This window comes from Falco punctatus (genome assembly GCF_963210335.1).
Source record: "Falco punctatus genome assembly, chromosome: 4".
NCBI classification, from domain to species: Eukaryota; Metazoa; Chordata; class Aves; order Falconiformes; family Falconidae; genus Falco; species Falco punctatus.
In genome coordinates this window covers 111,548,850-111,562,916 of record NC_137583.1, presented here as the reverse complement: position 1 = coordinate 111,562,916, position 14,067 = coordinate 111,548,850, and the positions used below count along the sequence as shown (strand labels likewise).

The 14,067-nt window shown below is 37.0% G+C and overlaps 1 protein-coding gene across 8 annotated transcripts in view; it reads right to left on the bottom strand.

Moving 5' to 3' along the window:
* The window catches only part of HYCC1 (hyccin PI4KA lipid kinase complex subunit 1), a 49,882-nt gene that overhangs the window by 16,153 nt on the left and 19,662 nt on the right, over positions 1-14,067 (bottom strand). For all 8 annotated transcript variants that reach the window (XM_080382183.1, XM_080382190.1, XM_080382189.1 and 5 more), the window contains 6 exons: positions 12,908-12,987; positions 11,920-12,021; positions 7,310-7,489; positions 4,330-4,410; positions 3,802-3,917; positions 3,374-3,469 (listed from right to left, as the gene is read on the bottom strand). In XM_080382183.1, coding sequence (XP_080238309.1) covers positions 3,374-3,469; positions 3,802-3,917; positions 4,330-4,410; positions 7,310-7,489; positions 11,920-12,021; positions 12,908-12,958 — 626 coding nt within the window. In that variant the 5' untranslated portion in view covers positions 12,959-12,987. The remainder of the gene's footprint in view (positions 1-3,373; positions 3,470-3,801; positions 3,918-4,329; positions 4,411-7,309; positions 7,490-11,919; positions 12,022-12,907; positions 12,988-14,067) is intronic.

Sequence of the window (14,067 nt, the reverse complement as noted above, 5' to 3'; positions counted from 1 at the left end):
CAAAGCCCTGTCCAACCTGACCTTGAACAACTCCAAAGATGTGGCATCCACATCATCTCTGGACAACCTGCTCCAGTACCTCACCACTCTCATTGTAAAAAAACTTCTTCCTCATGTCCAATCTAAATCAACTCCCTTTCAGTTTACAACTGTTGCCGCTTGTCCTGTCACTACAGGTCCTGCTAAAAAGCCCCTCTCATTTTTTTGTAAGCTTCCCTTACATTGAAGGGCTGCAATAAGGCCTCCCTGGAACCTTCTCTCCTCCAGGCTGAACCACCCCAACACTCTCAGCCTGTCTTTACAGCAGCAATGTTCCAGCCCCATGATCGATTGTTTTTGAGGCGCTCTGCTGGACCCGGAGGTCCACAGAACAGGTCCATGTCTGTCTTTTACTGGGGACCTCAGAACTGGACACAGTACTCCAGGTGCGGTCTCACAAGAGATGAGTAGGGAGGTGATTCTCCCCCTCCCAGCCTGCTGGCCACACTTACTGTACGCAATCTAGGATACGATCAGCTTTCCGGGCTGTAAGTACACATTGCACTGCACCCCCAAGCCCTTCTCCACAGGGCTGCTCTCAATCCATTCATCCCTCAGTCTGTACTGATGTAGGATATCACCCCGACACAGGTTAAGATACCTATAGGTAGGTATAAGATACCCCCCCTCTATGCACTCCTCTGGTATTCCATAAAGCCTAGGCTTGTGCTGCCACTTCATAGAACTGCTCAGCTGCTGCTCTGAGCATCAGTATTTAGTCATAATTCTTACTGAAATCTGCAACCCTAAATACAACCTTCTCAGACTGGCCTAAACCAAGATTTAAGTGACTGAATTCAACAACTCAAAATCATATTTCTAAAAAAAGAATTTATATTTTGCTTAGTTTTGAATTTTGATTTTCAAAAGTAGCCAAACGTTAATTGTTAGCCAACTGCAAGTTTTCTCCTAAATTTGATATTGTTGTTGGCAAGAAGCACAGACTATTTAAGTATTACCTGCTTATTCATTCAGATTCTAACTCTGATTTTATTGATAGGACTGTATTACTTCAGATTGCATTGTGATTTGCATCTCACTATTCAAATTGCTTAAAACTCTAGATTTTTAGAAACCAGAATGCAAATAAATTTCTCTTAAAATACAGAGTTCACCTGTAAAATATATACACAGCTAGCTAAAACAAAAACCTTACTTCCAGTTAAGTGAATCAAATTGACTCTTCCGTTAATTATGCTGAAGATGCTGGAACCAAACAAGTCCATCCTCTCATATTTCACTTTGTCCATACATGGTAAAAGTTAAAGCATGAAAGCTGTTTTTCTGACTCTTACCTAGTTCTAAACCACAAGAGCCAGTTACTGAAACTAAGTTGCATAACTCCCCCACAAAATTTCCATCCTATTTTCCCCCTCTTTATTCCCCACAAGAAGTATTATTATGCAACTTGGGCAACACTTCAGTTCCAGATAGTCCACAACTTCTACTAATGGTTTTGCTCAAAGATGACACATAATCCACTAATAAGCATTCCAGTCTTGTATATAAAGCCTGTGGGTGGTGCAGCAGCAGCAAGTGTCCAGTTTAAACAAAAATCCTAGTTTACATAAAACCCATCTAACCAGGTCAATTTTATGCTAATATATATGTTTAAGCATTTACTAGATACTACTGTATAGGAATACAGTAAGTATTTTTTTTTTTAAATCGTGAACTCTCAGCAGGAATGTGATCAGTTAACACAGTTATATAGAGAAGACCTTAACAGCGACACTTAATTAATGCCCATACTGATTAGTTTTAAGAAGCCTTTACCCTAGTCCATGTTACTTCCTCTAAAAGGCTAGAACATCAGCAGAACTGCTTTGTTTTACACCAAAGTTATTAGCCTTGTGAGAAGAGACTTAGTAACTGAAGATGCCCAAATGTAAAAAAAATCAGGGTTTACAACACTTGAGACAAGCACTTGAGACTGTCACATTTACAGTTCATGTTTGTAAGTAAGTAGTACTAGAAGCTTCTGCTTCTTTAGAAGTCATAAAAATTGAATTAAGACTTACTAGAAGAAAACACATTCATTGTAGAGTGCTTTCACATAGACCTTCCAAAACAAGCCTAAATTCAATACTGCCCAAACTAATTAAAGGAGTTATTCTAGAGATTCTTCTGGGAATTTTGTCAGCACCACATCCAAACAGGATACTGAAAGATGTTCTGGTCTTCTGACATGTATTCCCTTGAATCCCTAAAATGCCGTCAGGGCAAGATTTCCAGTAAGCAATGAAACATGGATGCCAAAGCTAATAGGCAATTAAGAACTAAGACAAAAGTTGAATTGTATAGATTCAAATAATGTGGTATCCAAACATTCAACATATTGAAGTAGGAAGACTTGCTTGCATCTGCTTGTAATTTGCTTGGGGTTTTTTGGTGGCCTCTTAAAAAAATATTTATCCCAAATACAAGCAAAATCTTATCAACCAAAATAAGCAACGTCAGTCTCCTGTCCATAATCCTTAGCTTCTAAATATGTTCCACCTTCAGTTTTAGACCAGCATATCTATCAAAGATCTTGTAAAGACTCTTGTAAATACTGCCTAGTGCTCCAATGCTCGTTCTCCTCCTCTGGAGAAAGGATCTTACAGTCATCTATTACCACAGATGCTTGTTTGTGTGAGGAAACTTGGAACTCTGACTAGTAAATTACTGTAGTTGACTTGTAGGTCTCTCAGGTTTCCTGGGTTAACAAGAGCATTCTGATTTTTTCCTTAACCCAAAGTCTACTTTCAAAAAAAATCTAGAGATAGACACATTTACAACCAGTTCTTCCCCTTTCAAAAAAGAAATGGATCAAAAATAGACACTAATAAAAGCTTATGTGTTTTGGGTTTGGGGTTTTTTTAGTTTCGTTTTTGAAGTAACAGCAGATGTTGGAAATACCCAAAGTATCTGTAAGAATGGATGTACAAGATCTACTATAATTTCAAGAAAATTTTAACTTGCACAGCATTTAAATACATTTAGTAAGCTTGCAGTGCAAAATTTACTGCGATTTTAGAAGACATTTCCAATTCTATTTAGTTAACACACCTACAACTACTCTGATTAAAAAACAAACAGGTCCCCCGATCTGATTTTTCCGCTTAACAGCACTGTATATACGCCAGGTCACTGCCTACCCATTTTGAGACCTCAGCCAAAGTTATGGAAGAGATACCTGAAAAGCAAATAAGGGAGCTGTAAATACTTATGAAAAGTAGTCAAGCTTACGAGAATAATTTGGGAACCTGAAGCTTTTAAAAAGAAAAGTTCAAACTGATTGCATTTCAAGTTGAAAATGCCATTTTAAGTGTAAATAACCTACAGAAATTACCTTGAACAAATCTGACACAACGACTGTAGAGAAACTGCAGGCATGTAGCTTAAGGCAGCATTGTAACAGAGCAGAAGGAAAGTCAGCACTTCAAACCTGGGTTTTACAAGAAACATTAGAATTACATTACCAATTTTGTTTTTGAAAAGACATTTACACAGAAATTTGCAAGAGTTATTTGAACTGATTTAGTATTTTGTTTCAATAAAATTGACAACTGAGTAGTTGGGTTCTGTAAGCTTTTCCTCTTCATTAATAATATGGATGGCTAGTCTTTCTGCATCTACATTTACACATTTAAAAACAAAAAAAACCCACAAAACACAGCATACACTCACATCCACCTGCAGTCTGTAACTATATTAAAAATTATAAGAATTTAACATTCATCAGTGATTCTCAAACAAAATCTTATTACACAATGTCACCTGTTCTGTGCTGTTAACATCTCCCTCTGAGGATGAGGTCCACTGTACACAACCCTGGACAAACCATGCTGCGATAGAGCTCCTTCAGTGAGAGCCATGGAGCCAATGCTGGAAGGCTAAAGGAAAAAAGGCCATTCAGAACCTGTTCACCTGAAGTCTTGCTCCGATGCAAATGAAAATAGACAACACCAGCACCACCGTATTTGTACAGAAATTTTCAGCAGGCTTAAGGTTATCTGACTGCTTAGCTGTCTTCGATTTGAGAAGGTATTTTACACCAGATATATGGCTTCAGAAAAGAAAAAAAAAAAGATATAGCTGGTGCAAGGATATTATAAAGTTATGACTATTCAGTCTTGAAGAGGCCTCAGAGACCAGTTAGTAGTACTCAGAAGACTGAGAAATATATTCCTATGTCATCATGCAACACATTAAAACTACTTTTCATTTTTATTCTTAACAAACAAGTCTCCAAAGCATATTGCCTTTCTTGAGCAGTAACAACTTTACACTGTAGATGTCACTTACTTCATGATAGACTGAAGGTTTGGACAAAGATGGAATTGTGAAACTCAGCACTTTGCTATGACCCTCTTTGTCAACTATCTCCTGAGAAAGACAAAAGATACCAATGGTTACACTGTACCACAGAAACCAGACATTCAAAAATGTGGGGGTGAACGGATAAAGCAAGCCAACAAATTATTACAGGGACAATATAACAACCTGAGCCACAAGCTAGAAATTACCTCGGTGTTTGCCTTTTATCACGGTGCATTTGCTTTGTTTCTGAAAACTAGTCAAATGACTTAACAAAGGGCACACGTATTTGTATACACAGGCCACCTTAAAAACACTAACTGGAAATCTCAATATGTTTAAACAGTGTTTTCTTTTTTTAATTATATACTATTTGCTAATTGTGAAGGTTAAAACACTAATTCTGTTCTGAAAACTATTTACCCATCAAGTAATGACTCTACAAGTAATTTGTTTTGGAAATATTACAGCTCTGGAACGACTGCAGCTTCAAATGGTTTGATAGTAACAGACATCATAGTATTTGCAAAAGCCCAAGTCTGATAATTCCATAGAGAGAGTTAAAAGAAGCACGGATGCAAAGCTTTAGAGAAGCTACTTTCCTGCAAGATACCACCGCAGCAGTATGCTGGTAGACTTCTCACTCCTGTAAGTTAATGGAAGACTAATGGGCAAGGCAAAAAAAAGATGTGCGTATGTATCACAGAAGAGCACTGAAGTACTTCAGATAAAAAGCTTCAGAAGTTCCAAAGCATACCTGACTGATAACCAACACCACACACACACAAAGTACTTCCCCTGCTCCTCCCCAAATTTCAGCAGATTTCATATATCCAGAGGTAGAAATCAGAAAAGAGCTTCAGTGCCTCTTCACATCCATGCCTTGGAAGGCTGAAGGACTAACTTCACATAGTAATTATTAAAAGTCATTTCTTCAAGTAGAATAGGAAGTGGTAAAGGAAGACTGAGAAGCATCAAAAAGGCATACAGAGCTGTTTTGTCTGAAGTTACACAGCTCCTCCACTATCCACATAAACCACTGGTATTTTTTTCAATATTGCTTCTGCATCAATGCGGAAAACAGTTTCCTCAATATATGGGAGGATAAGGGAAGAAAGAAAATCTGGCTACATCCAAACTTTTAAAATCTAAAACCACCAGTATTTTGACTCTTTATTCTAATCAGATTTGCAAGTAATTTTCAGGAATGCATTTCAAGATCTGAAGCATATTAGAACAAGCTGGTACCTACTGCCAGGAAAGCCAAAAATATCAACTGCATGCACTACCACTGTATGTCTTCAAGCTGAAGGCAGAACAAACCGGTTCATGACCTCAAGTTCAGTCACAATAATTGCATACCCCCCAACAACACAGGGTATTTAAAATTACTCTGGGCAATACTTACGTTTTTCAATTTCCTTCAGTAAGAGACTGAAGGATTCTGTTGAACATCTTAATTCCCTCAAGTTCCAAGACACCATCATACATATTTACAGAAGTATTTTACTATTTGTGTTAGTCTACGTCCCTCCCCTTGATTTTGAAAACAAAGTAGCTGGTTAAAGAGAAAATGAGTATCTAAGCAGGTCACCTACTACTTTTTCAGCCCTGTATACTGAAGAACAGTACCATCTTGATTGTTTAAGCTACAAATTTTATGACAACAGAGGGGAAGAAGTCAGTATCAGTAACATGCATTACTTTATCATAAGCAGTCATTGTGTCTTAAATCAAAAGGTGGGGAAAAAAGGTTTCCAAAAATCATATTGATCTACAGCTTCCTACAGAAGCTTGCTGTAAAATTCTTATGACCCCAAGCAGCTGGAGATGGATGGCTACGTTACTAATTGAAGAAACTGTTCATAGCTAAAAGAACACATTACTGGACTGTTTTCAGGCATAACTGTAATCTCTTCTAGGAGAATGACCAGTGATCATAGCCACAGCTGTCAACCGTTTTGGATGACTTCATCATGGAAATAAAGGAGTGAACTGATTTAAGGCGTAAGATACACCAAATGTTTTCCAGGAATGTTTTTCTTCTCAGATACAACTAAGCACACAGAATTCTAACACATGAAAGCTGTACTCTGCTTAAAGAGTTGAATATAAGGGCTCAGGTCCTTTTAAGTACACTCCTTGGTGAAAAAAAAGGTTTCAGTTGCTTAAGACACTTGACATTCTTTTTAGAGGAAGGATGGGAGATGCCTTCTCCAGATTTTCAGAATGGGAAGAGAAGACAATCGCCGTTTCACTTCCAGAAAGGCCTTTCTAAAACATCAAGAATGTACAAACTACACTGAAGAGAATCCCAATGGACATAAAACTAAGCTTTTTAGAACAGTCATAGAAAGACTAAAAGTATAACTAAAATATGGTACTCTTAAAGGTTCCTTCATAAATCTGTTCTTCAAGCAGTGATTTCATAACAAACAGTATCATTTAATACAAAATATGAAAAAAAATGTCAAGGTTATTGCAAATGAAAAGAGACCTTTAATTTCTCAAAGCTAAGCAATCTGTTCAGCTTAGTACTCTGTCAAGTACTAAGAATTTGTTGAAAGTGATCCTTTGTGTTTTCTAGTCAGAATATCCCAGAAAATACATGCAAACACCTCAAAAATATTGCCTCTAAAAGCTCTCAAGCAGAATGTACGTTTAATCACCAAACCAAGAATTAAGTAACAAAAGAAACAAAGATGACTCCTTTGGCTCCTTCAGCCATTAGTGCATTAACACTTTCCAGGAACCACAAAAAGAACAGAGAAAATATTCACCAAAATAAAAGAAGTTCGTGTTGCAGATTTCTTAACATGAACACTAAGTTGAAGAGTCAAAATTCAGATATTCAATCACCTCAATTCTGAAACAAAGTTGTTAATTATTCCCCAGTAAAATATTCTATAGTACCCGCAAAAGCACATTTAATACCTTTAGGCCTGAGTAATTACGTGTGAATACAAACCAAGTTATAAACTCCTAGGAGAAGAGCTTCTATGCATCCACTGCTCTGCAAATCTCTGCTGGCTGAGACAGCAAGATAGCACCACATCAATTCCGGTAGAAACTGCAGTGTAAATCGTAGCAACTGTTCCTCACCACTCCGATAAAACTCAAAGAGCTGATGGCAGACTGGCTCCAGAAGCTGAAATATAATTACAATTGTGAATGAATAGAACATTACAAGAGACCGCAGCTTTCTGTGGATCAATCATTTGGACAAAACTGTAAACTGATAAGTGTTACATTTTAGTTATTAGGGAGTGACTGATGGAATAACAGCCCAAGTCACCTTACTTTTCATCCCTTATAACATACTTTCAGATGATAAAAGCAGAGGCTTCCATCCCGTGTGAAGAAAAAATTCCGATGGCTCCTTTCTCTCATTTTTTGCTCACCTCCTCCAGCCTCAAAGGCATAAACAGAGGACACTTGTTATCACCACACCTCATACCATGCCCTCAATATTTTTAATCTACAGGAAAAGTACCTGAACAAAAGGTCTTGCTATTCTAGAGCTCCAAGAGTATACACACAAATTGCCAGAAGCCTTTACCCACCAAGTGAGAACAGCTGCAAAACACTCAAATTCAAAGCATTACAATAACTTAGTATACAGTAGAATTAGTTTACTTTTCCAATCATTAAAATCTTCTAGATAACTGATATATTCATAGGTTTGAGACAGAAATGGGAAGCTTCAAGACTACTTTTACAATCAAATTTGTTAAGCTGATATAAATTGAGGTAATATATCAAACTGAAAGTCATACATAGAAAAAGTAAGACTTTAAACCAATTAAGCTAATCAGTTTGCACTGTGTTTCTGGATTTAATGTGCATTCTTGTGCTACCTCTGCTAGACGATGAAACATAGTGTCAGCCATCGTGTCAATGTACAAAATTATTTTTTTTTTGTCACCTACATAGATTTCCTAAGCCAAGTGGAAAATACTGTCAAAACCAGCAGGCACCTTCAAAGCCAACTGGAACTGGACACTGAACTCAAGCAGAACTCAAAAGCACATACTCAAAAACACTTTTTCGCAACAAACACAGCAAACTACTGAAAAAGAGTTTGGAACTGTAAAAGGATTTCTTCTAAAAAAAAAAAAAAAAAAAGGAGTGGGGGAGGGAAGGGGAAAATGTGATTTTATATTAAATCTTCCAAATCATTTATTTGCAAGTAACAAATAGGAGGATCCTATCACTTAAGAAACTACTCCCTGTAAAAGAATCCAGGCAGTTGATTGCTTTATAGTAGCAAACTTTACAAATTAAAATCCAAGATTCCAGTTATTTAGAATTAATTTTGTCAGCTCCAGCTAGAATATAAAAAAACATTACATAAAATGTGACATTCTCCAATTGCAAATCTCAAAGACAGGATTCAAATGTAACTTAGCTAAAGGACTAGTTTTGCTACCTTGTTTCTTAGCTCCAAGATTTAATTCTGAACAGTTCATCTACATGATTCACAGAAATAAGACTCTAAGAATGTTCAGGATAGTATTAAACCTTCACTGAAATGTATTCCTGCACAAAATCCCCCAGACCAGACATGCATTTTAGAGATCACACTGACAAAAGATACCATAATCGTTACAATTGCCACTACAGTTCAGAAAGCAAAGTGTTACTCAACACCTTTGTGAAAATCCTTACAAGCTGGAACATAGATACATACTTTACTGTTCGTAACAAGCAAATTATGTTTTCCATTTCATTCTAATTACAACACTCTTGTTCTTGTACTATTTGTCTAGGTTACACCTTCAGGTTTTTGATGGAGCAAGCTTTCAAAAAGGTAAGAAACCCATTCTTCTATATTTACCTCCCTTTATTGCAGCAAAGGAGGCACCGCCACCAGAAGGCCATGCTAGAAAAAAATCTGCTTGCTTTCTTAAGTTTTTCCTCCTGAATACAGAGAAAGCTGAATCAACCTTTCTTACCTACCAAAGTTACTTCTCAACCCAGAAGATCTTAGCATGTTTTGGTTCTTTCTTAGTAGTAATTTGGAACAATCTAATCCATTCAAAAAAAAAAAAAGAATAATTTTTAACTTCTGACAGATACAGCTTTTCTTTGGAAAAATCATCTGTGAAAAATCTACAGCAAAGGCAAAATAAAAAAAAAAAATCATGCCAAGCTAAACTAGTCATCAGTTTTAAGAGCAAGAATATCAAAGATCCTTCTAGAAAACTTTACCAGCACAAGTCCTTTCCATCTTCAGCTTACATATTTCACACAATTTGTGCGCTTCCTTCAATGAAGTATCGGTTCAGAATTACGCGTCTGAACTTTAAAAGGCACATAAATAGCTATGACAGGTATACATATTCACATCGTTATCTCAGTTGAGACAGCTCTGTATCCGCACATTTAAATGCATAACCAATACAAAACCAGACTTTCTTCCTCAAAATGCCACATCAAAACTGTTCTGAAAAATGTCTAGACTGAAACAATTTTTAAAACTGGAACAGAAGAAAGTCCAAGCAATTTGATCCCTCTTCCAAGTTGTATCCAAGTTTGTTAGACAATCCAAACACCTTCTATTTCCTAATGCAGATGCCTACATTGCTACTGTCTAAAGGGACAGCAAAAGTATTTTAGATAGAAAGCAAAAACAAATATTGAATTTGTGAAGAAGCAAACCTCAATTTTTTATTTTTTTTTTATGGTTGGATTCTTGAGTCAATTAGAAGTCCTTTAAATCTTCACATCTACTGAATATACTCCTTGTAATGAATTATATTTTTCATCTGTCAGTGGCCCAGGGAACACCAAAAGTAACTAACAAAGTCTCTATTAAGAAAGCTACTATGAATTGGGTATTTCTTTGCTATAGCAAAGAAGTAGTCCCTTTAGCTCACAAATTGATTATTAAGTTTTTGGAAAAGTTAACAGAAAACCCTTATGAAAAGCTAACACGAACCAGCATGAAAACGCAGTCACAGATGCAAATACACATGATCACTTTTCAAATGCTTAAAAAAAGAACACATCCATCTCTCAAAATGAGATTAATCACAGTTATAAGGTACAGTTAAATATTGTATTAGAAGTACATGTATTCAAAAGTATACAGATGGGGTGGTTTGTTTTTAATTTCAGCAGTATTTGTAGTGTTTACACATTAATCATTCCCCTTCGCATTACTTACATGAGATAAAGGACAGCACGCATCCTACACTGTAAAACAAGTTGTCATTACACAATGCAGCTAACAGATTGCAAATAACATTTGAAAGAAATTACTTTTCTTTTGAACTGCTAGTTTATAAGTATTTTCATAACATGGAAAGCTCCAGGTAGCCCTTTCCACGTGACAGGCACTCAAAGAACGGTTCAAATAAAGATTTTAAGACTGTTCTCCCAAGGCAGGACCACACTCAGTGTCAGCACTGGATTTTCATTTCAATTCAAAGTCTCACAGGGAAATCTTCAATACCTTGCCCCCAGAATTATCCCAACCACCAAGCAGAATTTTCAGGGCCCTGACCACCCTGCTACGAAGGTCCCTGAAAAACCTAGTGATAGCCAGAAGTAGTAAGAAATCAAAGAATATATTAGAGTATTAAATTGCCTATCAACAGCAAGACTCATCAGATTAACTTACATGTTGATATGCATTCGGGAGACCAGACAGGCTTGACTCAGTAGCTGGAATGACTCAGAATGCCTTTCTGAGTAGCTAAGTAAAATTACATTTCTTCTTTTCTGGACAACCTGGGAATTTCTCTATCAGAATTCTCTCTAAAAATGTATATACTGAAAGCACTTTATCCTCTGGCCACAACTCGCGTCATCGCTAACTTTGGAAAGGCTCCTTAAGCTGGGTCTTTTCAGAAAAGGAATTAAGGACTTGGTACAATTTTAAAATAATACACACAAGATTTGCTGGACAGTAGAAAGCAAGACAATGCAATTAGACACACAATTAAAAGCAGCTCAGTATGTTCCAAACTCACCTGGACACTTCAAAACAAGTGCAGCCATAGGGTATGGAACCATTCCTGGCACAGGTTCAGAGCTAGCTTACACCCCCTGCCCCCCAGGTTTGTTGGGGTTTTTTTGCCATCATTTCAGCAAGGGTACATCCACTGTATAAATGCATGTATTTATATAGTGCGTGTATTTAGAACGGGAACAAAAAAAATTCCAAAGCCTAAGCAATAACTTAAAAGGATTGCAAACCTATCTAACATTGTTCTCTTGGGTTGTAATAGACAAGCTTCTGATTGCTATACATTCTCATCTGAGTGATACTGAATTACAGAAAGAATTTTGTCAGTCTCAAACATCTTTCTATTCCTTAATATATTTCTCAATTCTATACCCAAGTCCTGAAGCCCATGAGTATGATCTGCAAGTTTAGTTATGATCAGTAGGTTACAAAACTTCCGAATTGTTTCCACGGTAGTATGCAATTGCTAAGAACAAGTATTTTGACTGAGACTCTTCAATGTAGTTCTGTGGTTCACATAGTTAGAACACAATTAACTAGCACACAAGGTCTTATTTTGTCAGTGTTATGTCAGACATTTTGTGCAAGTGATCCGATATACTCACTTCACTCTGTGGCTCCTGAATTACTTTGTAAAGAGATGAAATCAAAGCACTCTTGTCTTTCAAGTTTGTAGCATAGCTAGATATGGATGCTTCTGGCAGTGTCTGAAATAAAAATATTTTAACGACTACAAAAAGCTATTTTTATCATTAAACTGTAACAGTTATTGCAACGATTTTCCATTACAAGCTACTGTCTATCGGAGTTTACTATAAAGTAAAACTTGTTTCACAAAGAAATCCTTACTGCAGAAATGAGCATGTTTTCAGGACAACAAAATTGCCAGAAGACACAGTGGATTTTATCATTTTGCAGACAGTTCGATATAGAATATGACAGCGGACGGAAATAGATAAAAACCAAGAATTTCACAGGTGAAACCCCACTGAAATTTCAGTACTGTGAAACTTCGCAGCTTGCAGATCCATGCTTTAAGGAGTTCTCAAGACTGACTGTACACAGCTAATGAACATAGCATAAAGCATATACTCTGAAAGAACATATCAACTGGAATTTGTGAACAGTTCTTCTTTAACATTAAACGGATTTTCTGTCAGTACTTGAGCGTAAAAAATCCAATCTTTTTAACGAGCCTTTGGAAGCTGTACATTTAAACTTGTTATTCATAGCTCTTACAGTACTGCTTGTCTACAGTCCTTCAAAGGAGATCATACTCTGCTATACAGATAGGAAAACACATTCCCATTATATCTAAGTAGACCAGGAGTAAATCCTACAGTCTAGTCCGTACTCAAACCAACAAGACCATTCATCCCTGATAAACGTTTCACTGCTCTGTATCAGGAAGTACGTAGTCCCAAAGAGGACAAGGAAAAAAATCCTTTCAAGCAGACATTTGTATATAATACACTATCGCAGCAAAACCCAAATTTACTATTTTTCTTCATTCCTACAGCAATCAAGCACTCCCACATACTGCTCCAAGCAGTGATTCAACTACTACTGGCTAAATATCTGAGAGTATATTACCTTGAACTCTGATAACCACTCCTCCACAACCCCAGTATCCACAGCTAACATCTTCCAACATCCGTTCCAAAACCTTCAGCCTGAAAGAACAAGCAAACAGTTTGTGAAAACTATGTAGTCACTGCACTAAACAGATGATGAAAATCAAGTCCCTGTGAATATTTAAAGAATCTTATGCTTTTACTTGTTAACATTTCACATGCTGACACTACTTTGAACTTTTATTCTACCTCACTTATGCAAGCTGCTGGGAGCATTAAGCATGGGAGTCTTCACATACAGCAGTTTAATAAATTCCAAGTATGTATTGCGTGGGAAGCTAAGTCAAAGATCTGCAGAAATGGCATTTTGAAAACAGAAAATATTACCTTCTCAATTTAAATTTATTTTTCAGCTTACAGAACTCAAGAGAAAACTGTATGGGCTCACTGAAGAGAAATGACTGTTTAGTTTTTTTCCTAGTCAACTGCTATTCCTAACTTGGAAAAGGTCACTGAAACGAAGGCGGACTGAAAACCTTTCGGTCCTCCCCGATGGCAGCAACTGCAGGACAATGAGCCTGCTGCCTCCGCGTGTAGCCTGAGATGGACTCCCCTGACCAACGTCCTGCACCATCTCAGACAGAGCAAGATCAACACAAGAGATGCAGTGGCTTTTGAAATCTCTGATGTCTCTTAATTTCTGAGAAAATGCTTAAAACCAACTGTCCCTTGGAACAACATACTCTGAAACAATGAGCAACATAATGTCTGTTAAGATACAGAACTATTAAAAAAGCATGCTGTGTGGGATACCCTAGGCATAGGTAAACTATTCAACAATACACGTTAACTTATCAAAATTGGGACCATGGATTTCACATTTGGAAACAAGGAGGAAAGTACCTAAGTACGGTTTTACCTAAAGAGAAAGTGACCAAAATCTTTCAATGCATAGGACATGGTTGTGACAAATGACTATTCAAACATGAATGGCAAAGGAAATAAAGTTTAACAGTCTGTCCAGCAACTTCTTGGATCATTTCCATACACAATAGCAGCATAAACAACTAGAGATTCCCTCCCCTCCCCCCCAGCACTATCAACAAATAAATGACCTGGTCAGATGAAATCATGGGGAACCAGCTAAGGCAATCTCCTCTTACAACCCCAGAAAGACAA